This window comes from Nerophis lumbriciformis, linkage group LG08, assembly GCF_033978685.3.
Source record: "Nerophis lumbriciformis linkage group LG08, RoL_Nlum_v2.1, whole genome shotgun sequence".
NCBI lineage: Eukaryota > Metazoa > Chordata > Actinopteri > Syngnathiformes > Syngnathidae > Nerophis > Nerophis lumbriciformis.
Window position 1 is genome coordinate 53,599,041 of NC_084555.2, and position 24,594 is coordinate 53,623,634.

The 24,594-nt window shown below is 40.7% G+C and overlaps 1 protein-coding gene across 2 annotated transcripts in view; it reads right to left on the bottom strand.

Annotated features, from left to right (window-relative positions):
• Positions 1–373: 373 nt before the first annotated feature.
• tmem62 (transmembrane protein 62) overlaps positions 374–24,594 on the bottom strand; it is a 98,992-nt gene continuing 74,771 nt past the window's right edge. Inside the window, exons 14-15 of one of the 2 annotated variants that reach the window (XM_061969205.2) lie at positions 23,493–23,809; positions 374–1,222 (exon numbers count right to left, since the gene is read on the bottom strand). In XM_061969205.2, the coding sequence (XP_061825189.1) occupies positions 23,495–23,809 (315 nt within the window). In that variant the 3' untranslated portion in view covers positions 374–1,222; positions 23,493–23,494. Of the gene's footprint in view, positions 1,223–23,492; positions 23,810–24,594 lie in introns of those variants that run through there. The other variant, XR_009816067.1, reaches the window with a different exon arrangement.

Consider the following 24,594-nt stretch of genomic DNA (forward strand, 5'->3'; position numbering starts at 1 on the left):
AGCCGAGTGTGAAGCGACTGGGATGGTAATCAGCACCTCCAAGTCCGAGTCCATGGTTCTCTCCCGGAAAAGGGTGGAGTGCCATCTCTGGGTTGGGGAGGAGACCCTTCCCCAAGTGGAGGAGTTCAAGTACCTAGGAGTCTTGTTCACGAGTGGGGGAAGAGTGGATCGTGAGATCGACAGGCGGATCGGTGCGGCGTCTTCAGTAATGCGGACGCTGTATCGATCCGTTGTGGTGAAGAAGGAGCTGAGCCGGAAGGCAAAGCTCTCAATTTACCGGTCGATCTACGTTCCCATCCTCACCTATGGTCATGAGCTTTGGGTCATGACCGAAAGGACAAGATCACGGGTACAAGCGGCCGAAATGAGTTTCCTCCGCCGAGTGGCTAAGGGGCTCTCCCTTAGAGATAGGGTGAGAAGCTCTGCCATTCGGGGGGAGCTCAAAGTAAAGCCGCTGCTCCTCCACATGGAGAGGAGCCAGATGAGGTGGTTCGGGCATCTGGTCAGGATGCCACCCGAACGCCTCCCTAGGAAGGTGTTTCGGGCACGTCCGACCGGTAGGAGGCCACGGGGAAGACCCAGGACACGTAGGGAAGACTATGTCTCCCGGCTGGCCTGGGAACGCCTCGGGATCCCCCGGGAGGAGCTGGACAAAGTGGCTGGGGAGAGGGAAGTCTGGGCTTCCCTGCTTAAGCTGCTGCCCCCGCGACCCGACCTCGGATAAGCGGAAGAAGATGGATGGATGGATGGATGGATGCCTTGATGGGGGTGCAACTTCACACATATTCTCTTCTTAAAAGCTATGTTTGGGATGAAGAAGACATGTTTCTATGGCCACTAGAAGAAGTACTTTGTACAATGTTAGAATCATTTCCCTCCCCAGTGCATAATCCCACTAAATGATCATCATAAATAAAAACAGCATTTCACAGCTAAAACACATTCACCTTTGTTCTTTTCCGAAAGCCAGCGCTCGTTCTCTATTCCTCTTTTCTTAGTGGAGTATAAAAATGTCCTGACATCCTCCAGAGGCTTCCTGAGACTCAGCTGTCTGGCCGTGGTGACGTGAGAGGGAGGATGTGCTGATATGATGTCAGGCGAGAGAAGAGTGTAAACAAGGTTCTTATTGATTGTTTTGCTGTTGGCACGTCCAGCTGTCACTACGAGGGCTTCTTGGACTCGTCCTTTGGCAGTGGCGAGGTGGCGGCGGGCCAAGGCAACACTTTGAGGGGGGGGGGGAGAAAGCGCTAAAGCTCATGTAAACAATACAAAGTTGACTTTTTAATGCGTGTGCACCAGAGGTGTTCAACGTGTGGCCCCCCCCGGGGGCCATTTGCAGCTCATTTTTTATTGGCCCATTTTCCAAACACTACAACAAAAACAGATCAAAAGTGGAAAATGTAACAAGCTAAAGTTGCAATGTTGACTCAAACTGCCACGCAGTTTTTTCTTTAGTAGTCAAATGGAAGTAGGTAAGATGTTTAGTCTCTCTCCTTTTTGGACTTGGAAAAATGACTGATTTTTTCTTCTAAGTACAAAATGATTTTTTGAACGGTTTGACATGTTTGCTCTCTCAGGGCTTGTGGAACTCAGTCCCAGGACGGATTTTTGACCATTTACGGCCTTTAGGCTTCTTTTTTCCTTTTACTTCCCTGTGCGTCATCCTTTTTGACATTTTGGTCATTTTGGCTCTTCCCGGGACTTATGGAACTCACAGAGGAGTCCCTAACCCTAACCCCAACTCCAACTCCAACTCCAACCCTAACCCTAACCCTAACCCTAACCTTAACCCTAACCCTAATCCTAACCCTAACCCCAACACCAACCCCAACCCTAAACCCTAACCCTAAACCTAATGTCCAGGTTTAGTTTTCATAGTATTGTTTAAGGTGGGGGTCAGCAATCCTAACCCTAACCCCAACCCTAACCCCAACCCTAACCCTAACCCTAAAGTATGTCCAGGTTTAGTTTTCATAGTATTGTTTAAGGTGGGGGTCAGCAATCCTAAACCTAACCCTAACCTTAACCCTAACCCTAACCCCAACACCAACCCTAACCCTAACCTTAACCTTAACCCTAACCCTAATCCTAACCCTAACCCCAACAGCAACCCTAACCCTAACCCCAACATCAACCCCAACCCTAACCCCAACCCTTACCCTAATCCTAACCCCAACCCTAACCCTAACCAATTATTTTTCTTTATGCCTAACCCTAACCCTAATCCAAACCCTAACCCTAATCCAAACCCTAACCCTAACCCTAACCCTTACCCTAACCCTAACCCCAACCCTAACTCCAACCCTAACCCCAACCCTAACCAATTCTTTTTATTTTGAACATTTTTATGACACTCTTCCCAGCACCAAACTTCAGGGGAGCCCTAAAGGTTAAAAAAAAACGATACATTGTATTGGTTTGGAAAATGAAAAATAACAAAATGCCTTTCAGAGAAAGGCTGATTCGAAGTAGGTAAGATGTTTAGCCTCTCTCCTTTTTGTACTTGGAAAAAAAAACAGCCTTTCTCTGTCATTTTTCCAAGTACAAAATTATTTTTTTGATCGGTTTGACATTTTTGCTCTCCCAGGGCTTGCGGAACTCAGTCCCAGGAGGGATTTTTGACCATTTTCGGCCTTTTGCCTTCTTTTTTCCTTTTACTTCCCACCTTCCCTGTGTGTCATTCTTTTAGACATTTTGGTCATTTTGGCTCTTTTGGAACTCACAGCTGGGGAGGGATATTTGATCATTTTCGGCATTCTTCACATTTTCGGCTGTTTTTGCCTTTTTCTTCCCCACTTCTCTGTGAGTATGACAGTATTTGGTGAACATCGTTTTGTCCTACTAATTTCAGCAGTTCTTGAACTCACCATATAGTGTGCACTGTGACGCAACAGTTTGTTTACAAGTAAAATCTTCCACTGTATTTTTTTTTTAGATGGACAGACCTGAAGTTGATCTAGAGATTAAAGCGTTGAAAAAAACAATATATGACTTATTTTGAACATTTTTATGACAGACTCTTCCCGGCACCAAACTTCAGAGGAGCCCTAAAGGTAAAAAAAAACAACAACGATATATTGTATTGGTTTGGAAAATGAAAAATAACAAAATGCCTTTCAGAGAAAGGCTGATTTTTTTTTCCCAAGTAGAAAATCGAAGTAGGTAAGATGTTTAGCCTCTCTCCTTTTTGTAAAATGACAGAGAAAGGCTGATTTTTTTTTCTAAGTACAAAATGATTTTTTGACCGGTTTGACATGTTTGCTCTCCCAGGGCTTGTGGAACTCAGTCCCAGGAGGGATTTTTGACCATTTTCAGCCATTTGGCTTCTTTTTTCCTTTTACTTCCCGGCTTCCCTTTGCGTCATCCTTTTTCACATTTTGGTCATTTTGGCTCTTCCCTGGACTTATGGAACTCACACCTTGGGAGGGATATTTGATCATTTTTGGCATTTTTCACATTTTGGGCTATTTTTGCCTTTTTCTTCCCCGCTTCCCTGTGAGTCATTCCTGGGTGTATTTTTTTTTTTTTTCTAGATGGACAGACCTGAAGTTGATCTAGAGATTAAAGCGTTGAAAAAAATAATATATGACTTATTTTGAACATTTTTATGACAGACTCTTCCCGGCACCAAACTTCAGAGGAGTCCTAAAGGTAAAAAAAACAACGATACATTGTATTGGTTTGGAAAATGAAAAATAACAAAATGCCTTTCAGAGAAAGGCAGATTTTTTTCCCCCAAGTAGAAAATCGAAGTAGGTAAGATGTTTAGCCTCTCTCCTTTTTGTAAAATGACAGAGAAAGGCTGATTTTTTTTTTTCTAAGTACAAAATGATTTTTTGACCGGTTTGACATGTTTGCTCTCCCAGGGCTCCTAGGGATTTTTGACCATTTTCGGCCTTTTGGCTTCTTTTTTCCTTTTACTTTCCGGCTTCCCTTTGCGTCATCCTTTTTCACATTTTGGTCATTTTGGCTCTTCCCGGGACTTATGGAACTCACTGGGAGGGATATTTGATAATTTTCGTCATTTTTCACATTTTCGGCTGTTTTTGCCTTTTTCTTCCCCACTTCTTTGTGAGTATGACATATTTGGTGACCATCATTTTGTCCTACTAATTTCGGCGGTTCTTGAACTCACCATAGTGTGCACTGTGACGCAACAGTTTGTTTACAAGTAAAATCTTCCACTGTATTTTTTTTTTTAGATGGACAGACCTGAAGTTGATCTAGAGATTAAAGTGTTGAAAAAAATAATATATGACTTATTTTGAACATTTTTATGACAGACACTTCCCGGCACCAAACTTCAGGGGAGCCCTAAAGGTAAAAAAACAACAACGATATATTGTATTGGTTTGGAAAATGAAAAATAACAAAATGCCTTTCAGAGAAAGGCAGATTTTTTTCCCCCAAGTAGAAAATCGAAGTAGGTAAGATGTTTAGCCTCTCTCCTTTTTGTAAAATGAAAGAGAAAGGCTGATTTTTTTTTCTAAGTACAAAATGATTTTTTGACCGGTTTGACATGTTTGCTCTCCCAGGGCACCTAGGGATTTTTGACCATTTTCGGCCTTTTGGCTTCTTTTTTCCTTTTACTTCCCAGCTTCCCTTTGCGTCATCCTTTTTCACATTTTGGTCATTTTGGCTCTTCTCGGGACTTATGGAACTCACAGCCGGGGAGGGATGTTTGATCATTTTCGTAATTTTTCACGTTTTCAGCTGTTTTTGCCTTTTTCTTCCCCGCTTCCCTGTGAGTATGACAGTATTTGGTGAACATCGTTTTGTCCTACTAATTTCAGCAGTTCTTGAACTCACCATAGTGTGCACTGTGACGCAACAGTTTGTTTACATGTAAAATCTTCCACAGTATTTTTTTTAGATGGACAGACCTGAAGTTGATCTAGAGATGAAAGCGTTGAAAAAAATAATATATGACTTATTTTGAACATTTTTATGACAGACTCTTCCCGGCACCAAACTTCAGAGGAGCCCTAAAGGTAAAAAAAAAAAAAAAAAAAACCCGATACATTGTATTGGTTTGGAAAATGAAAAATAACAAAATGTCTTTCAGAGAAAGGCAGATTTTTTTTCTAAGTAGAAAATCGAAGTAGGTAAGATGTTTAGCCTCTCTCCTTTTTGTACTTAGAAAAAAAAAAATCAGTCTTTCTCTGTCATTTTTCCAAGTACAAAATGACTTTTTGACCGGTTTGGCATTTTTGCTCTCCCAGGGCTTGTGGAACTCAGTCCCAGGAGGGATTTTTGACCATTTTCAGCCTTTTGGCTTCTTTTGTCCTTTTACTTCCCTGTGCGTCATCCTTTTTGACATTTTGGTCATTTTGGCTCTTCCCGGGACTTATGGAACTCACAGAGGAGTCCCTAACCCTAACCCTAACTCCAACTCCAACTCCAACTCCAACTCCAACTCCAACCCTAACCCTAACCCTAACACTAATCCTAACCCTAACCCTAACCCTAACCCTAATCCTTAACCCTAATCCTAACCCCAACCCCAACCCCAACCCTAAACTCTAACCCTAAAGTATGTCCAGGTTTAGTTTTCATAGTATTGTTTAAGGTGGGGGTCAGCAATCCTAACCCTAACCCCAACACCAACACCAACCCTAACCCTAACCCTAACCCCAACACCAACCCCAACCCTAACCCTAGCCCTAACCCTAAAGTATGTCCAGGTTTAATTTTCATAGTATTGTTTAAAGCGGGGGTCAGCAACCCTAACCGTAACCCTAACCCTAAACCTAACCCTAACCCTAAACCCTAACCCCAACCCTAACCCTAACCCTATCCCCAAACCTAACCCTAAAGTATGTCCAGGTTTAATTTTCATAGTATTGTTTAGGGCGCGGGTCAGCAACCTTAACCCTAACCCTAACCCTAACCCTAATCCTAACCCTAAACCCCAACCATAACCCAAACCCTAACCCTAATCCCAACCCCAACCCCAACTCCAACCCTAACCCTAAACCCTAACCCTCTAACCCTAACCCCAACCCTAATCCTAACCCTAACCCTAAAGTATGTCCAGGTTTAATTTTCATAGTATTGTTTAAGGCGGGGGTCAGCAACCCTAACCCTAACCCTAAAGTAATAATAATAATAATAATAACTGGGATTTATATAGCGCTTTTCTAAGTACCCAAAGTCGCTTTACATGTAGAACCCATCATTCAGTCACACCTGGTGGTGGTAAGCTACTTTCATAGCCACAGCTGCCCTGGGGTAGACTGACAGAAGCGTGGCTGCAATTTGCGCCAACGGCCCCTCCGACCACCACCTATCATTCATCATTCCATTCACCGGTGTGAGTGGCACCGGGGGCAAAGGGTGAAGTGTCCCACCCAAGGACACAACGGCAGCGATTTTTGGATGGTAAGAGGCGGGGAGCGAACCTGCAACCCTCAGGTTTCTGGCACGGTTGCTCTACCCACTACGCCATGCCGCCTAAAGTATGTCCAGGTTTAATTTTCATAGTATTGTTTAAAGCGGGGGTCAGCAACCCTAACCGTAACCCTAACCCTAAGCCTAACCCTAACCCTAAAGTATGTCCAGGTTTAATTTTCATAGTATTGTTTAAAGCGGGGGTCAGCAACCCTAACCCTAACCCTAACCCTAAGCCTAACCCTAAAGTATGTCCAGGTTTAATTTTCATAGTATTGTTTAAAGCGGGGGTCAGCAACCCTAACCGTAACCCTAACCCTAAGCCTAACCCTAACCCTATCCCCAAACCTAACCCTAAAGTATGTCCAGGTTTAATTTTCATAGTATTGTTTAGGGCGCGGGTCAGCAACCTTAACCCTAACCCTAATCCTAACCCTAACCCTAACCCTATCCCTAACCATAACCCAAACTCTAACCCTATTCCTAACCCCAACCCTAACCCTAAACCCTAACCATAACCCTAACTCTAACCCTAACCCTAAACCCCAACCATAACCCAAACCCTAATCCCAACCCCAACTCTAACCCTAACCCTAACCCTCTAACCCTAACCCTAAACCTAACCCTAATCCTAACCCTAACCCTAACACTAACCCCAACCCTAAACCCTAACCCTAAAGTATGTCCAGGTTTAGTTTTCATAGTATTGTTTAAGGTGGGGGTCAGCAATCCTAAACCTAACCCTAACCTTAACCCTAATCCTAACCTTAACCCCAACACCAACCCTAACCCTAACCTTAACCCTAACCCTAATCCTAACCCTAACCCCAACACCAACCCTAACCCCAACACCAACCCCAACCCTAACCCCAACCCTTGCCCTAATCCTAACCCCAACCCCAACCCTAACCAATTATTTTTCTTTATGCCTAACCCTAACCCTAACCCCAACCCTTACCCTAACACCAACCCTAACCCTAATTCTAACCTTAACCCCAACCCTAACCCTAACCAACTCTTTTTCTTTATGCCTAACCCTAACCCTAATCCAAACCCTAACCCTAACCCTAATCTAAACCCTAACCCTAACCCTAATCCTAGCCCTAACTCCAACCCCAACCCTAACCCCAACCAATTCTTTTTCTTTATGCCTAACCCTAATCCTAACCCCAACCCTAACCCTAACACCAACCCTAACCCTAATTCTAACCCTAACCCCAACCTTAACCCTAACCAACTCTTTTTCTTTATGCCTAACCCTAACCCTAACCCCAACCCTAACCCCAACCCTAACCCTTACCCCAACCCTAACCCTCTAACCCTTACCCTAATCCTAGCCCTAACTCCAACCCCAACCCCAACCCTGACCCTAACCAATTATTTTTCTTTATGCCTAACCCTAACCCTAATCCTAACCCTAACCCCAACCCTAACACCAACACTAACCCTAACACCAACCCCAACCCTAACCCTAACCCCAACCCTAACCCCAACCTTAACCCTAACCAACTCTTTTCTTTATGCCTAACCCTAACCCCAACCCTAACCCTTACCCCAACCCTAACCCTAATCCTAACCCCAACCCTAACCCTTACCCCAACCCTAACCCTCTAACCCCTAACCCTTACTCTAATCCTAGCCCTAACTCCAACCCCAACCCTAACCCTAACCAATTATTTTTCTTTATGCCTAACCCTAACCCTAATCCTAACCCTAACCCTAACCCCAACCCTAACCCTAACACCAACCCCAACCCTAATTCTAACCCTAACCCCAACCCCAACCCTAACCCCAACCTTAACCCTAACCCTAACCAACTCTTTTTCTTTATGCCTAACCCTAACCCTAACCCCAACCCTAACCCCAACCCTTACCCCAACCCTAACCCCAACCCCAACCCTCTAACCCTAATCCTAACCCTAACCCCAACCCTAACCCTAACCCTTACCCCAACCCTAACCCCAACCCTAACCCTAAAGTATGTCCAGGTTTAGTTTTCATAGTATTGTTTAAGGTGGGGGTCAGCAATCCTAACCCTAACCCTAACCCCAACCCCAACCCTAACCCTAACCTTAACCCTAACCCTAACCCTAATCCTAACCCCAACCCTAAACCCTAACCCTGAAGTATGTCCAGGTTTAGTTTTTATAGTATTGTTTAAGGTGGGGGTCAGCAATCCTAACCCTAACCCTAATCCTAACCCCAACCCCAACCCCAACCCTAACCCTAAACCCCAACCATAACCCCAACCCTAACCCCAACCCTAAACTCTAACCATAACCCAAACCCTAACCCTAACCCTAAAGTATGTCCAGGTTTAATTTTCATAGTATTGTTTAGGGTGGGGGTCTGCAACGCTAACCATAACCCAAACCCTAACCCTAACCCTAACCCTAAAGTATGTCCAGGTTTAGTTTTCATAGTATTGTTTAGGACGTGGTCAGCAACCCTAACCCTAACCCCAACCCCAACCCTAACCCTAAACCCAACCCTAACCATAACCCAAAACCCAAAACCTAACCCTAACCCCCAAACCTAACCCTAACCCTAACCCTAATCCTAACCCTAACCCCAACCCCAACCCCAACCCTAACCCTAAAGTATGTCCAGGTTTAATTTTCATAGTATTGTTTAGGGTGGGGGTCTGCAACGCTAACCATAACCCTAACCATAACCCTAAAGTATGTCCAGGTTTAGTTTTCATAGTATTGTTTAGGACGGGGTCAGCAACCCTAACCCTAACCCTAACCCCAACCCCAACCCTAACCCTAAACCCAACCCTAACCATAACACAAAACCTAACCCTAACCCCCAAACCTAACCCTAACCTTAAACCCTAACCCTAACCCTAACCCTAACCCTAAAGTATGTCCAGGTTTAATTTTCATAGTATTGTTTAGGGCGGGGGTCAGCAACCCTAACCCTAACCATGGAGCTTTTTCAAAAATGGAAAAAGATGGGGGGAAATATATATTTCTTGTTTTAGTAATGTTTCTGTAGGAGAACAAACATGACACAAACCCTCCTAATTGTTAGAACTACCACTGTTTCATATGTTGTGGTTGTGGCTTGTGCAGCCCTTTGAGACACTCCTGATTTAGGGCTATATAAGTGAACATTGATTGATTGATTGATTGATTGGTATGCTTCACTGATGAGAGTATTCGGCCAGTGCCGTTTTGTCCCACTAATTCTGGTGGTCCTTGAACTCACTGTAGTTGGTTTACATGCACAACTTTCTCCGACGCTGCCACAGAAAGACGTGTTTTATGCCACTCCTTCTTTGTCTCATTTCGTCCACCAAACATTTTATGCTGTGCGTGAACACAAAGGCGAGCTCTGTTGCTGTTATTGACCTGTGTGGAGTGCTAATAATCCATGCTAACATGCTATTTAGGCTAGCTCCTTTTACATATTGCATCGTTTGTAGCTATATTTGACTTATGTCCTCATTTATATTTGCACGTCTCATGACACATTATCTGTAAGGAATATTGGCTGCATTTCACATTGTGTGCCATGTTGTTCCAGACCACAGCAAACGTTGCCCAGCTTGCAAAGATTGTAATAAATCCATTAGAAGAAGACAGTCTGTTGTCATGATCCGTGGTCCGGATCAGGTTTTGTGTTTTCGGTTAGTTTTGGACTCCTTTAGTTCCTGCTTGTGCACCTCCTGAGTTTGTTACCATGGCTACTTATGATTCTCACCTGCCTCTGGTGTTCGGGACGCTCACCTGCTTCTAATCAACAGACATTATTTAAGCCTGCCTTTGCCAGTCACTCGCCCTGACTTCTTTGTTTGCTTCCCGCTGCTGCTACCTAGGTTTTGCTTGTCTTTAGTCTGTGCTAAGCAGTAGCCTTAGCTTCCAATGTTCCGTCGGTTTGTTTTCTGTTTTGTACCTCGAGTGTTTTTTAAGATTAAATCATGTTCCTACCTGCAGGTCCTGTCCGGAGTCGTCCGTTTGCATCCTTGGAGAACGAACCTGGCAGTAAGCTGCGACCCACACGTAGCACCTGTCCTTTCCTTTAACCTTTGGCAGTTTTAAGACAGTAATTTCCAGGAGTTATCTCACCCTAACCCCAACACCAACCCTAACCCTAACCCCAACCATAACCCAAACCCCAACCCCAACCCCAACCCTAACCCTAATCCTAATCCTAACCCTAACCCCAACACCAACCCTAACCCAACCCTAACCCTAACCCTAACCCTAAACCCTAACCCTGAAGTATGTCCAGGTTTAGTTTTCATAGTATTGTTTAAGGTGGGGGTCAGCAATCCTAACCCTAACACTAACCTTAACCCTAATCCTAACCCCAACACCAACCCCAACCCTAACCCTAACCCTAAACCCCAACCATAACCCTAACCCTAACCCCAACCCTAACCCTAACCTTAACCCTAACCCTGATCCTAACCCCAACACCAACCCCAACCCTAAAGTATGTCCAGGTTTAATTTTCATAGTATTGTTTAGGGTGGGGGTCTGCAACGCTAACCATAACCCTAACCATAACCCAAACCCTAACCCTAACCCCAACCCTAACCCTAACCCTAAAGTATGTCCAGGTTTAGTTTTCATAGTATTGTTTAGGACGGGATCAGCAACCCTAACCCTAACCCTAACCCTAGCCCCAACCCCAACCCTAACCATAACCCAAACCATAACCCAAAACCTAACCCTAACCCTAACCCCCAAACCTAACCCCAACCCTAACCCTAACCCTAACTTAATGTTTTCCCTTCATTACAACACTTACATAAGGCTTTTAACTTTTTGCAGCTCCAGACAGATTTTGTTGTTGTTGTAGTTTTGGTCCAATATGACTCACAGAGGAGTCCTAAAGGTAAAAAAAAAACAACAACAAAAAAAAAACGATACATTGTATTGGTTTGGAAAATGAAAAAGAACGAAATGCCTAGTAGAAAATCGAAGTAGGTAAGATGTTTAGCCTCTCACCTTTTTGTAAAATGACAGAGAAAGGCTGATTTTTTTTTTCCTAAGTACAAAATTATTTTTTTGACCGGTTTGACATGTTTGCTCTCCCAGGGCTTGTGGAACTCAGTCCCAGGAGGGATTTTTGACTATTTTCGGCCTTTTGGCTTCTTTTTTCCTTTTACTTCCCGGCTTCCCTTTGCATCATCCTTTTTCACATTTTGGCTCTTCCGGGACTTATGGAACTCACTGGGAGGGATAGCTGATCATTTTCGTAATTTTTCACATTTTTGGCTGTTTTTGCCTTTTTCTTTCCCGCTTCCCTGTGAGTTTGACAGTATTTGGTGAACATCGTTTTGTCCTACTAATTTCGGCGGTTCTTGAACTCACCATATAGTGTGCACTGTGACGCAACAGTTTGTTTACAAGTAAAATCTTCCACAGTATTTTTTTTAGATGGACAGACCTGAAGTTGATCTAGAGATTAAAAAAAATAATATATGACTTATTTTGAACATTTTTATGACAGACTCTTCCCGGCACCAAACTTCAGGGGAGCCCTAAAGGTAAAAAAAAACCCTAAAAAACCCCGATACATTGTATTGGTTTGGAAAATTAAAAATAACAAAATGCCTTTCAGAGAAAGGCAGATTTTTTTTCTAAGTAGAAAATCGAAGTAGGTAAGATGTTTAGCCTCTCTCCTTTTGTACTTAGAAAAAAAAAGCCTTTCTCTGTCATTTTTCAAAGTACAAAATGATTTTTTTGACCGGTTTGACATTTTTGCTCTCCCAGGGCTTGTGGAACTCAGTCCCAGGAGGGATTTTTGACCATTTTTGGCCTTTTGGCTTCTTTTTTCCTTTTACTTCCCACCTTCCCTGTGTGTCATTCTTTTAGACATTTTGGTCATTTTGGCTCTCTTAGACATTTTGGTCATTTTGGCTCTTTTGGAACTCACAGCCGGGGAGGGATATTTGATCATTTTCGGCATTCTTCACATTTTCGGCTGTTTTTGCCTTTTTCTTCCCCACTTCTCTGTGAGTATGACAGTATTTGGTGACCATCATTTTGTCCTACTAATTTCGGCGGTTCTTGAACTCACCATATAGTGTGCACTGTGACGCAACAGTTTGTTTACATGTAAAATCTTCCACTGTATTTTTTTTTTTAAATGGACAGACCTGAAGTTGATCTAGAGATTAAAGCGTTGAAAAAAATAATATATGACTTATTTTGAACATTTTTATGACAGACTCTTGCCGGCACCAAACTTCAGGGGAGACCTAAAGGTAAAAAAAACAACCTAAAAAAAACTGATACATTGTATTGGTTTGGAAAATGAAAAATAACAAAATGCCTTTCAGAGAAAGGCAGATTTTTTTTCTAAGTAGAAAATCGAAGTAGGTAAGATGTTTAGCCTCTCTCCTTTTGTACTTAGGAAAAAAAAGCCTTTCTCTGTCATTTTTCAAAGTACAAAATGATTTTTTTGACCGGTTTGACATTTTTGCTCTCCCAGGGCTTGTGGAACTCAGTCCCAGGAGGGATTTTTGACCATTTTTGGCCTTTTGGCTTCTTTTTTCCTTTTACTTCCCACCTTCCCTGTGTGTCATTCTTTTAGACATTTTGGTCATTTTGGCTCTTTTAGACATTTTGGTCATTTTGGCTCTTTTGGAAGGTGGGATATTTGATCATTTTCGGCATTCTTCACATTTTCGGCTGTTTTTGCCTTTTTCTTCCCCACTTCTCTGTGAGTATGACATATTTGGTGACCATCATTTTGTCCTACTAATTTCGGTGGTTCTTGAACTCACCATAGTGTGCACTGTGACGCAACAGTTTGTTTACATGTAAAATCTTCCACTGTATTTTTTTTTAGATGGACAGACCTGAAGTTGATCTAGAGATTAAAGCGTTGAAAAAAATAATATATGACTTATTTTGAACATTTTTATGACAGACACTTGCCGGCACCAAACTTCAGGGGAGACCTAAAGGTAAAAAAAAACAACCTAAAAAAAAACGATACATTGTATTGGTTTGGAAAATGAAAAATAACAAAATGCCTTTCAGAGAAAGGCAGATTTTTTTTCTAAGTAGAAAATCGAAGTAGGTAAGATCTTTAGCCTCTCTCCTTTTTGTACTTAGAAAAAAAAAAACCTTTCTCTGTCATTTTTCAAAGTACAAAATGATTTTTTTGACCGGTTTGACATTTTCGCTCTCCCAGGGCTTGTGGAACTCAGTCCCAGGAGGGATTTTTGACCATTTTTGGCCTTTTGCCTTCTTTTTTCCTTTTACTTCCCACCTTCCCTGTGTGTCATTCTTTTAGACATTTTGGTCATTTTGGCTCTTTTGGAACTCACAGCCGGGGAGGGATATTTGATCATTTTCGGCATTCTTCACATTTTCGGCTGTTTTTGCCTTTTTCTTCCCCGCTTCCCTGTGAGTATGACAGTATTTGGTGACCATCATTTTGTCCTACTAATTTCGGCAGTTCTTGAACTCACCATATAGTGTGCACTGTGACGCAACAGTTTGTTTACAAGTAAAATCTTCCACTGTATTTTTTTTTTAGATGGACAGACCTGAAGTTGATCTAGAGATTAAAGCGTTGAAAAAAATAATATATGACTTATTTTGAACATTTTTATGACAGACTCTTCCCGGCACCAAACTTCAGGGAGCCCTAAAGGTAAAAAAAAACCTAAAAAAAAACGATACATTGTATTGGTTTGGAAAATGAAAAATAACAAAATGCCTTTCAGAGAAAGTTAGATTTTTTTTCTAAGTAGAAAATCGAAGTAGGTAAGATGTTTAGCCTCTCTCCTTTTTGTACTTGGGAAAAAAAAACAGCCTTTCTCTGTCATTTTTCCAAGTACAAAATGATTTTTTTTGACCGGTTTGACATTTTTGCTCTCCCAGGGCTTGTGGAACTCAGTCCCAGGAGGGATTTTTGACCATTTTTGGCCTTTTGGCTTCTTTTTTCCTTTTACTTCCCACCTTCCCTGTGTGTCATTCTTTTAGACATTTTGGCTCTTTTGGAACTCACAGCCGGGGAGGGATCATTTTCAGCATTTTTCACATTTTCGGCTATTTTTGCCTTTTTCTTCCCCACTTCTCTGTGAGTATGACAGTATTTGGTGACCATCATTTTGTCCTACTAATTTCGGCGGTTCTTGAACTCACCATATAGTGTGCACTGTAAACTGTAAACAGTTTGTTTACATGTAAAATCTTCCACAGTATTTTTTTTTTTAGATGGACAGACCTGAAGTTGATCTAGAGATTAAAGCGTTGAAAAAAATAATATATGACTTATTTTGAACATTTTTATGAGAGACTCTTCCCGGCACCAAACTTCAGGGGAGCCCTAAAGGTAAAAAAAACAACCTAAAAAAAAACGATACATTGTATTGGTTTGGAAAATGAAAAATAACAAAATGCCTTTCAGAGAAAGGCAGATTTTTTTTCTAAGTAGAAAATCGAAGTAGGTAAGATGTTTAGCCTCTCTCCTTTTTGTACTTGGGAAAAAAAACCAGCCTTTCTCTGTCATTTTTCCAAGTACAAAATGATTTTTTTTGACCGGTTTGACATTTTTGCTCTCCCAGGGCTTGTGGAACTCAGTCCCAGGAGGGATTTTTGACCATTTTTGGCCTTTTGGCTTCTTTTTTCCTTTTACTTCCCACCTTCCCTGTGTGTCATTCTTTTAGACATTTTGGCTCTTTTGGAACTCACAGCCGGGGAGGGATCATTTTTAGCATTTTTCACATTTTCGGCTATTTTTGCCTTTTTCTTCCCCACTTCTCTGTGAGTATGACAGTATTTGGTGACCATCATTTTGTCCTACTAATTTCGGCGGTTCTTGAACTCACCATATAGTGTGCACTGTGACGCAACAGTTTGTTTACATGTAAAATCTTCCACTGTATTTTTTTTTTTAGATGGACAGACCTGAAGTTGATCTAGAGATTAAAGCGTTGACAAAAATAATATATGACTCATTTTGAACATTTTTATGACAGACTCTTCCCGGCACCAAACTTCAGGGGAGCCCTAAAGGTAAAAAAAACCCCTAAAAAAAACCGATACATTGTATTGGTTTGGAAAATGAAAAATAACAAAATGCCTTTCAGAGAAAGGCAGATTTTTTTTCTAAGTAGAAAATCGAAGTAGGTAAGATGTTTAGCCTCTCTCCTTTTTGTACTTGGAAAAAAAAAACAGCCTTTCTCTGTCATTTTTCCAAGTACAAAATGATTTTTTTGATCGGTTTGACATTTTTGCTCTCCCAGGGCTTGTGGAACTCAGTCCCAGGAGGGATTTTTGACCATTTTCGGCCTTTTGCCTTCTTTTTTCCTTTTACTTCCCACCTTCCCTGTGTGTCATTCTTTTAGACATTTTGGTCATTTTGGCTCTTTTGGAACTCACAGCCGGGGAGGGATATTTGATCATTTTCGGCATTTTTCACATTTTCGGCTGTTTTTGCCTTTTTCTTCCCCACTTCTCTGTGAGTATGACATATTTGGTGACCATCATTTTGTCCTACTAATTTCGGCGGTTCTTGAACTCACCATATAGTGTGCACTGTGACGCAGCAATTTGTTTACATGTAAAATCTTCCACTGTATTTTTTTTAGATGGACAGACCTGAAGTTGATCTAGAGATTAAAGCGTTGAAAAAAATAATATATGACTTATTTTGAACATTTTTATGATAGACTCTTCCCGGCACCAAACTTCAGGGGAGACCTAAAGGTAAAAAAACCAACCTAAAAAAAACCGATACATTGTATTGGTTTGGAAAATTAAAAATAACAAAATGCCTTTCAGAGAAAGGCAGATTTTTTTTCTAAGTAGAAAATCGAAGTAGGTAAGATGTTTAGCCTCTCTCCTTTTTGTACTTGGGGAAAAAAAAGCCTTTCTCTGTCATTTTTCCAAGTACAAAATTATTTTTTTGACCGGTTTGACATGTTTGCTCTCCCAGGGCTTGTGGAACTCAGTCCCAGGAGGGATTTTTGACCATTTGCGGCCTTTTGCCTTCTTTTTTCCTTTTACTTCCCACCTTCCCTGTGTGTCATTCTTTTAGACATTTTGGTCATTTTGGCTCTTTTGGAACTCACAGCCGGGGAGGGATATTTGATCATTTTCGGCATTTTTCACTTTTTCGGCTGTTTTTGCCTTTTTCTTCCCCACTTCCCTGTGAGTATGACAGTATTTGGTGACCATCATTTTGTCCTACTAATTTTGGCGGTTCTTGAACGCACCATATAATGTGCACTGTGACGCAACAGTTTGTTTACATGTAAAATCTTCCACTGTATTTTTTTTTTTAAATGGACAGACCTGAAGTTGATCTAGAGATTAAAGCGTTGAAAAAAATAATATATGACTTATTTTGAACATTTTTATGACAGACTCTTCCCGGCACCAAACTTCAGGGGAGCCCTAAAGGTTAAAAAAACCGATACATTGTATTGGTTTGGAAAATGAAAAATAACAAAATGCCTTTCAGAGAAAGGCAGATTTTTTTTCTAAGTAGAAAATCGAAGTAGGTAAGATGTTTAGCCTCTCTCCTTTTTGTACTTGGAAAAAAAAAACAGCCTTTCTCTGTCATTTTTCCAAGTACAAAATTATTTTTTTGACCGGTTTGACATTTTTGCTCTCCCAGGGCTTGTGGAACTCAGTCCCAGGAGGGATTTTTGACCATTTTCGGCCTTTTGCCTTCTTTTTTCCTTTTACTTCCCACCTTCCCTGTGTGTCATTCTTTTAGACATTTTGGTCATTTTGGCTCTTTTAGACATTTTGGTCATTTTGGCTCTTTTGGAACTCACAGCCGGGGAGGGATATTTGATCATTTTCGGCATTCTTCACATTTTCGGCTGTTTTTGCCTTTTTCTTCCCCGCTTCCCTGTGAGTATGACAGTATTTGGTGAACATCGTTTTGTCCTACTAATTTCAGCAGTTCTTGAACTCACCATATAGTGTGCACTGTGACGCAACAGTTTGTTTACATGTAAAATCTTCCACAGTATTTTTTTTAGATGGACAGACCTGAAGTTGATCTAGAGATTAAAGCGTTGAAAAAAATAATATATGACTTATTTTGAACATTTTTATGACAGACTCTTCCCGGCACCAAACTTCAGAGGAGTCCTAAAGGTAAAAAAAACAAACAAAAAAAACGATACATTGTATTGGTTTGGAAAATGAAAAATAACGAAATGCCTTTCAGAGAAAGGCTGATTTTTTTTCCCAAGTAGAAAATCGAAGTAGGTAAGATGTTTAGCCTCTCTCCTTTTTGTAAAATGACAGAGAAAGTCTGATTTTTTTTTTCCTAAGTACAAAATGATTTTTTTGACCGGTTTGACATGTTTGCTCTCCCAGGGCTTGTGGAACTCAGTCCCAGGAGGGATTTTTGACTATTTTCGGCCTTTTGGCTTCTTTTTTCCTTTTACTTCCCGGCTTCCCTTTGCATCATCCTTTTTCACATTTTGGCTCTTCCGGGACTTATGGAACTCACAGCTGGGGAGGGATGTTTGATCATTTTCGTCATTTTTCACATTTTCGGCTGTTTTTGCCTTTTTCTTCCCCGCTTCCCTGTGAGTATGACAGTATTTGGTGAACATCGTTTTGTCCTACTAATTTCAGCAGTTCTTGAACTCACCATATAGTGTGCACTGTGACGCAACAGTTTGTTTACATGTAAAATCTTCCACAGTAGTTTTTTTAGATGGACAGACCTGAAGTTGATCTACAGATTAAAAAAATAATATATGACTTATTTTGAACATTTTTATGACAGACTCTTCCCGGAACCAAACTTCAGGGGAGCCCTAAAGGTTAAAAAAAACGATACATTGTATTGGTTTGGAAAATGAAAAATAACAAAATGCCTTTCAGAGAAAGGCTGATTTTTTTTCTAAGTAGAAAATCGAAGGAGGTAAGATGTTTAGCCTCTCTCCTTTTTGTACTTGGAAAAAAAAAACAGCCTTTCTCTGTCATTTTTCCAAGTACAAAATGATTTTTTTGATCGGTTTGACATTTTTGCTCTCCCAGGGCTTGTGGAACTCAGTCCCAGGAGGGATTTTTGACCATTTTTGGCCTTTTGGCTTCTTTTTTCCTTTTACTTCCCACCTTCCCTGTGTGTCATTCTTTTAGACATTTTGGTCATTTTGGCTCTTTTGGAACTCACAGCCGGGGAGGGATATTTGATCATTTTTGACATTTTTGGCTGTTTTTGCCTTTTTCTTCCCCACTTCTCTGTGAGTATGACAGTATTTGGTGACCATCATTTTGTCCTACTAATTTCGGCGGTTCTTGAACTCACCGTATAGTGTGCACTGTGACGCAACAGTTTGTTTACAAGTAAAATCTTCCACTGTATTTTTTTTTTAGATGGACAGACCTGAAGTTGATCTAGAGATTAAAGTGTTGAAAAAAATAATATATGACTTATTTTGAACATTTTTATGACAGACTCTTCCTGGCACCAAACTTCAGAGGAGCCCTAAAGGTAAAAAAAACAAAAAAAACAACAATACATTGTATTGGTTTGGAAAATGAAAAATAACAAAATGCCTTTCAAAGAAAGGCTGATTTTTTTTCCCAAGTAGAAAATCGAAGTAGGTAAGATGTTTAGCCTCTCTCCTTTTTGTAAAATGACAGAGAAAGGCTGATTTTTTTTTTCTAAGTACAAAATTATGTTTTGACCGGTTTGAAATGTTTGCTCTCCCAGGGCTCCTAGGGATTTTTGACCATTTTCGGCCTTTTGGCTTCTTTTTTCCTTTTACTTCCCGGCTTCCCTTTGCGTCATCCTTTTTCACATTTTGGTCATTTTGGCTCTTCCTGGGACTTATGGATCTCACTGGGAGGGATATTTGATCATTTTCGTAATTTTTCACATTTTCGGCTGTTTTTGCCTTTTTCTTCCCCGCTTCCCTGTGAGTATGACAGTATTTGGTGAACATCGTTTTGTCCTACTAATTTCAGCAGTTCTTGAACTCACCATATAGTGTGCACTGTGACGCAACAGTTTGTTTACATGTAAAATCTTCCACAGTATTTTTTTTAGATGGACAGACCTGAAGTTGATCTAGAGATTAAAGCGTTGAAAAAAATAATATATGACTTATTTTGAACATTTTTATGACAGACTCTTCCCGGCACCAAACTTCAGAGGAGCCCTAAAGGTAAAAAAAACAACAACGATACATTGTATTGGTTTGGAAAATGAAAAATAACGAAATGCCTTTCAGAGAAAGGCTGATTTTTTTTTCCCAAGTAGAAAATCGAAGTAGGTAAGATGTTTAGCCTCTCTCCTTTTTGTAAAATGACAGAGAAAGGCTGATTTTTTTTTTCTAAGTACAAAATTATGTTTTGACCGGTTTGACATGTTTGCTCTCCCAGGGCTTGTGGAACTCAGTCCCAGGAAGGATTTTTGACCATTTTCGGCCTTTTGGCTTCTTTTTTCCTTTTACTTCCCGGCTTCCCTTTGCGTCATCCTTTTTCACATTTTGGTCAATTTGGCTCTTCCCGGGACTTATGGAACTCACAACTGGGGAGGGATATTTGATCATTTTCGGCATTTTTCACATTTTGGGCTGTTTTTGCCTTTTTCTTCCTCGCTTCCCTGTGAGTCATTCCTGGGTGTATTTTTTTTTTTAGATGGACAGACCTGAAGTTGATCTACAGATTAAAGCGTTGAAAAAAATAATATATGACTTATTTTGAACATTTTTATGATAGACTCTTCCCGGCACCAAACTTCAGGGGAGCCCTAAAGGTAAAAAAAAAACGATACATTGTATTGGTTTGGAAAATGAAAAATAACAAAATGCCTTTCAGAGAAAGGCTGATTTTTTTTCCCCAAGTAGAAAATCGAAGTAGGTAAGATGTTTAGCCTCTCTCCTTTTGTAAAATGACAGAGAAAGTCTGATTTATTTTTTCCTAAGTACAAAATGATTTTTTTGACCGGTTTGACATGTTTGCTCTCCCAGGGCTTGTGGAACTCAGTCCCAGGAGGGATTTTTGACTATTTTCGGCCTTTTGGCTTCTTTTTTCCTTTTACTTCCCGGCTTCCCTTTGCATCATCCTTTTTCACATTTTGGCTCTTCCGGGACTTATGGAACTCACTGGGAGGGATAGCTGATAATTTTCGGCATTTTTCACATTTTCGGCTGTTTTTGCCTTTTTCTTCCCCACTTCCCTGTGAGTATGACAGTATTTGGTGACCATCATTTTGTCCTACTAATTTTGGCGGTTCTTGAACTCACCATATAATGTGCACTGTGACGCAACAGTTTGTTTACATGTAAAATCTTCCACTGTATTTTTTTTTTTAAATGGACAGACCTGAAGTTGATCTAGAGATTAAAGCGTTGAAAAAAATAATATATGACTTATTTTGAACATTTTTATCATAGACTCTTCCCGGCACCAAACTTCAGGGGAGCCCTAAAGGTTAAAAAAACCGATACATTGTATTGGTTTGGAAAATGAAAAATAACAAAATGCCTTTCAGAGAAAGGCAGATTTTTTTTCTAAGTAGAAAATCGAAGTAGGTAAGATGTTTAGCCTCTCTCCTTTTTGTACTTGGAAAAAAAACCCAGCCTTTCTTTGTCATTTTTCCAAGTACAAAATTATTTTTTTGACCGGTTTGACATTTTTGCTCTCCCAGGGCTTGTGGAACTCAGTCCCAGGAGGGATTTTTGACCATTTTCGGCCTTTTGCCTTCTTTTTTCCTTTTACTTCCCACCTTCCCTGTGTGTCATTCTTTTAGACATTTTGGTCATTTTGGCTCTTTTAGACATTTTGGTCATTTTGGCTCTTTTGGAACTCACAGCCGGGGAGGGATATTTGATCATTTTCGGCATTCTTCACATTTTCGGCTGTTTTTGCCTTTTTCTTCCCCGCTTCCCTGTGAGTATGACAGTATTTGGTGACCATCATTTTGTCCTACTAATTTCGGCGGTTCTTGAACTCACCATATAGTGTGCACTGTGACGCAACAGTTTGTTTACATGTAAAATCTTCCACTGTATTTTTTTTTTAAATGGACAGACCTGAAGTTGATCTAGAGATTAAAGCGTTGAAAAAAATAATATATGACTTATTTTGAAAATTTTTATGACAGACTCTTCCCGGCACCAAACGTCAGAGGAGCCCTAAAGGTAAAAAAACAACAACGATATATTGTATTGGTTTGGAAAATGAAAAATAACGAAATGCCTTTCAGAGAAAGGCTGATTTTTTTTCCCAAGTAGAAAGTCGAAGTAGGTAAGATGTTTAGCCTCTCTCCTTTTTGTAAAATGACAGAGAAAGGCTGATTTTTTTTTTCTAAGTACAAAATTATTTTTTGACCGGTTTGACATGTTTGCTCTCCCAGGGCTTGTGGAACTCAGTCCCAGGAGGGATTTTTGACCATTTTCGGCCTTTTGGCTTCTTTTTTCCTTCTACTTCCCGGCTTCCCTTTGCGTCATCCTTTTTCACATTTTGGTCAATTTGGCTCTTCCCGGGACTTATGGAACTCACAACTGGGGAGGGATATTTGATCATTTTCGGCATTTTTCACATTTTGGGCTGTTTTTGCCTTTTTCTTCCTCGCTTCCCTGTGAGTCATTCCTGGGTGTATTTTTTTTTTAGATGGACAGACCTGAAGTTGATCTAGAGATTAAAGCGTTGACAAAAATAATATATGACTTATTTTGAACATTTTTATGACAGACTCTTCCCGGCACCAAACTTCAGGGGAGCCCTAAAGGTAAAAAAAAACCCTAAAAAAACCCGATACATTGTATTGGTTTGGAAAATGAAAAATAACAAAATGCCTTTCATTGAAAGGCAGATTTTTTTTCTAAGTAGAAAATCAAAGTAGGTAAGATGTTTAGCCTCTCTCCTTTTTGTACTTAGAAAAAAAAAATCAGTCTTTCTCTGTCATTTTTCCAAGTACAAAATGACTTCTTGACCGGTTTGGCATTTTTGCTCTCCCAGGGCTTGTGGAACTCAGTCCCAGGAGGGATTTTTGACCATTTTCGGCCTTTTGGCTTCTTTTTTCCTTTTACTTCCCTGTGCGTCATCCTTTTTGACATTTTGGTCATTTTGGCTCTTCCCGGGACTTATGGAACTCACAGCTGGGGAGGGATATTTGATCATTTTCGGCATTTTTCACATTTTGGGCTGTTTTTGCCTTTTTCTTCCTCGCTTCCCTGTGAGTCATTCCTGGGTGTATTTTTTTTTTTTTTTAGATGGACAGACCTGAAGTTGATCTAGAGATTAAAGCGTATAATAAGTAAAACAATATATGACTTATTTTGAACATTTTTATGACAGACTCTTCCCGGCACCAAACTTCAGAGGAATCCTAAAGGTAAAAAAAAAAAAAAAAAATAACGATACATTGTATTGGTTTGGAAAATGAAAAATAACGAAATGCCTTTCAGAGAAAGGCTGATTTTTTTTTTCTAAGTACAAAATGATTTTTTGACCGGTTTGACATGTTTGCTCTCCCAGGGCTTGTGGAACTCAGTCCCAGGAGGGATTTTTGACCATTTTCGGCCATTTGGCTTCTTTTTTCCTTTTACTTCCCGGCTTCTCTTTGCGTCATCCTTTTTCACATTTTGGTCATTTTGGCTCTTCCCGGGACTTATGGAACTCACTGGGAGGGATATTTCATCATTTTCGTCATTTTTCACATTTTAGGCTGTTTTTGCCTTTTTCTTCCCCGCTTCCCTGTGAGTATGACAGTATTTGGTGAACATCGTTTTGTCCTACTAATTTCGGCGGTTCTTGAACTCACCATATAGTGTGCACTGTGACGCAACAGTTTGTTTACAAGTAAAATTTTCCACTGTATTTTATTTTTCAGATGGACAGACCTGAAGTTGATCTAGAAATTAAAGCGTTGAAAAAAATAATATATGACTTATTTTGAACATTTTTATGACAGACACTTGCCGGCACCAAACTTCAGGGGAGCCCTAAAGGTAAAAAAACAAACAAACAAAAAAAAAAACCGATAATTGTATTGGTTTGGAAAATGAAAAATAACAAAATGCCCACCACGTGCATCGATTTTTCAGAGTGGAAAAAGTTTGGACACCCCTGGTGTACACGTGTGCTCACTGCAGCATTACACTAAACATGGCGGGAGAGAGAAAGTGTGTGTGTGTGGCTTACTGTCAAGACAGCGGCATGCTCTTGCTGCCCAGGAAAGGGGCGGGGCATGTCCAAGCGCGGTAGACCAGCAGCACGCCCATTCCGAGCGCCCACATGCGCACCGGCGACAGGAAGAAGGCCACGGGGCCGTAGGTCTCCAGCAGGAAGTAGCAGGAGTGGGCCTGCCAGGTGAGCAGCAGCAGCATGAGCAGGTGCACGCCTGCGCTCCGCCAGCGGCAGCCCGGCCGCAGCAGCATGGAGCAGAAGGTGTTGCCGCGGCAACGGTGGTGGAGGGTCCAGCACAGGTAGAAGGTGAGCGGCATGTTGAAGAAGAGCAGCTAGAGGACAGAAAAGGAGAACAAATCATTATTTGAATTTTGGCTTCAGACTTGGCAAGGCGTAGTAGTTCAGGTTTGTGAGGTCCCTTCTTGTTGAGCGTGATTCGGTCTTTAAATTGTTTGAATCCTTCTCTGCGCTCCAATGTTCAGACGATATCATCCTGTCTCGTCACAGTTGTACAAAGGCACTTTTTCCAAAGGGGACACGCGTCAATGATCCGCTTCAGAAACGACAACAACGCTTTCCTTCTTGATGCAGACAGGCCAAAGAAAAAAAGCCCTTCAAAGTAAAGTTGTCTTGATACCAATATTTTAGTACCGGTACCAAAATGTATTTCAATACTTTTCTAAATAAAAATGTCATTATTGGCTTTATTTAAACAAGAAATGTTAGTGTACATGAAACATATATTTATTATTGTCATTTAGTCCTTAAATAAAATAGACAACTTGTCTTTTAGTAGTAAGTAAACAAACAAAGACTCCTAATTATGCAGTAACATATTGTGTCATTTATACACCTATTATTTTGTACACATTATGAGGGACAAACTGTAAAAATTTATTATTAATCTACTTGTTCATTTACCGTATTTTCCGCACTATTAGCCGCACCTAAAAACCACAAATTTACTCAAAAGCTGACAGTGCGGCTTTTAACCCGGTGCGCTTTATATATGGATTAATATTAAGATTCATTTTCATAAAGTTTCGGTCTCGCAACTACGGTAAACAGCCGCGAAGAGGAAGTGCTTCTTCTTCTACGCAAGCAACCGCCAAGGTAA